We start from the raw sequence: 1,621 nt of genomic DNA on the forward strand, positions 1-1,621 counted from the left end.
AAAAAAAACTTACAAATGCAAATTGAACATTTTCACCATAATACTTTAAACGTATATATATATCACAGTATCTGAAATATAACGATAGTTATTTTGAATATCAAATATTTTGGATTACAAACGTTTTATTTTCCGCTTTATTATTACTGTACTGTTTAATCTATTTTTTCAGCACCGCTTCCAACTCAATGGTCAACCTTATCAGAATTAAATTGTGATTTTGAGTCAAATTCTGATCTTTGTGGGTTTACATCGATGGAAAGATCCATATGGAGACATAGGGAAGCTGAATCATATTATTTTTTTTATCATTATTATTATTATTCCAGTTATCATCTACCGAATGAGGATTACACTTTGGATTCAGAAAGTGGTATGTTAACGTTAAAACTGTATTTACTTTTCTAAAGCTGTAATTGATATTGATATATTTATTTATATTGTTTGCACATTGAGGACAGAACTTATAATAGTACCTGTATGCCATTGACTATCCAGGTACAACTGCTCGGTAACTATCGACCTAAAATCAGCAGTACATGGATTTTCTTTTGCAATATTCTCTTTTAAAATAGGGGCATAAATGTATAATGCTTCGTATATTATATTTAGGCCAACTGGTACATACTGAAACAAAGGCACTTTTAACCATGGGCATGCAGTCAGGGTTGAAAGAATTATGGAGTTTATCTAGATAAAGTTCACACATTAATGAATTGAAATTTCTTATTGTGTATTATGTATCAAGAGATATACTACTATTAATTCCATAAAAATAAGAGGAAAGTGAGATTCTATATCTGTAGTATACTTTGTTTTAAGTTATAACTGACAGAGACTGGCATTGTATTGGGGCAAATACAGAGTGTTTAATGCCGTAGCCAGCTATTTAGGACAATTGGGATTGTCCTGCTTAATTTTCATTCAATTTTTATAAATAAACATTAAAAATTAACCATGGGATGGGTCCACATTAGATTTTAGGTGTAAAATGATTCAATTTTTTAAATAGTCACATTATTCAGTTTATATACATGAAAAATGGGTCAAAATTAAAATAAAATGGGTCCACATTAGTTAAATTGTATGCGTAAAATAGGTAAACAAAATTAAAATGGGTTGACATTATTAGTTTTTACGTGTAAACTGACTCTGCTGGTCCATTACACATAAATTGGTCCAAATTTTTAAAATGGTCTATATTATTCAGTTTGTGTGCATGAGATGGGTCCACATTAGTTATTTGGTGTAAAATGGTTCTCAATTTTTAAAATGGTCCACATTAATATGTAAAATATACCCATGGAATAGGTCCACATTTTAAAGAGACGATAACGACGACGACGATACACTAACAATAATAAAAGTAACAAATAAGCTACTGTAGATTTATTTATGCACCTCCAATCTACTTAACACTGATTTGAACTGGAATTAATTGGAATACCTTATAATACAAATACTACAATTAAGACAAATATAGAAATAATTAATATATGTACATTATTCTATTGTAAAAACTTGAATTAAATTGCTTAATAATGAGAGTAGCGCCCTATAATATTAATAGCGATATAACGGTATAGAACTACAATACTAATAATAAAAATGAGGAGCACGG

At 29.1% G+C, this 1,621-nt stretch overlaps 1 protein-coding gene across 1 annotated transcript in view; it reads left to right on the top strand.

Moving 5' to 3' along the window:
• Positions 1-1,621, top strand: part of LOC117101931 (MAM and LDL-receptor class A domain-containing protein 1-like) — a gene marked incomplete at its 5' end in the record, with an annotated part of 32,422 nt that overhangs the window by 4,921 nt on the left and 25,880 nt on the right. The window contains one exon of the mRNA XM_033242044.1: positions 173-373. Within this exon, the coding sequence (XP_033097935.1) occupies positions 173-373 (201 nt within the window). The remainder of the gene's footprint in view (positions 1-172; positions 374-1,621) is intronic.

The sequence above is a fragment of the Anneissia japonica genome, unplaced genomic scaffold, assembly GCF_011630105.1.
Source record: "Anneissia japonica isolate Jap-2015-1 unplaced genomic scaffold, ASM1163010v1 scaffold997_len2565447_cov190, whole genome shotgun sequence".
In the NCBI taxonomy this organism is placed as follows: Eukaryota; Metazoa; Echinodermata; class Crinoidea; order Comatulida; family Comatulidae; genus Anneissia; species Anneissia japonica.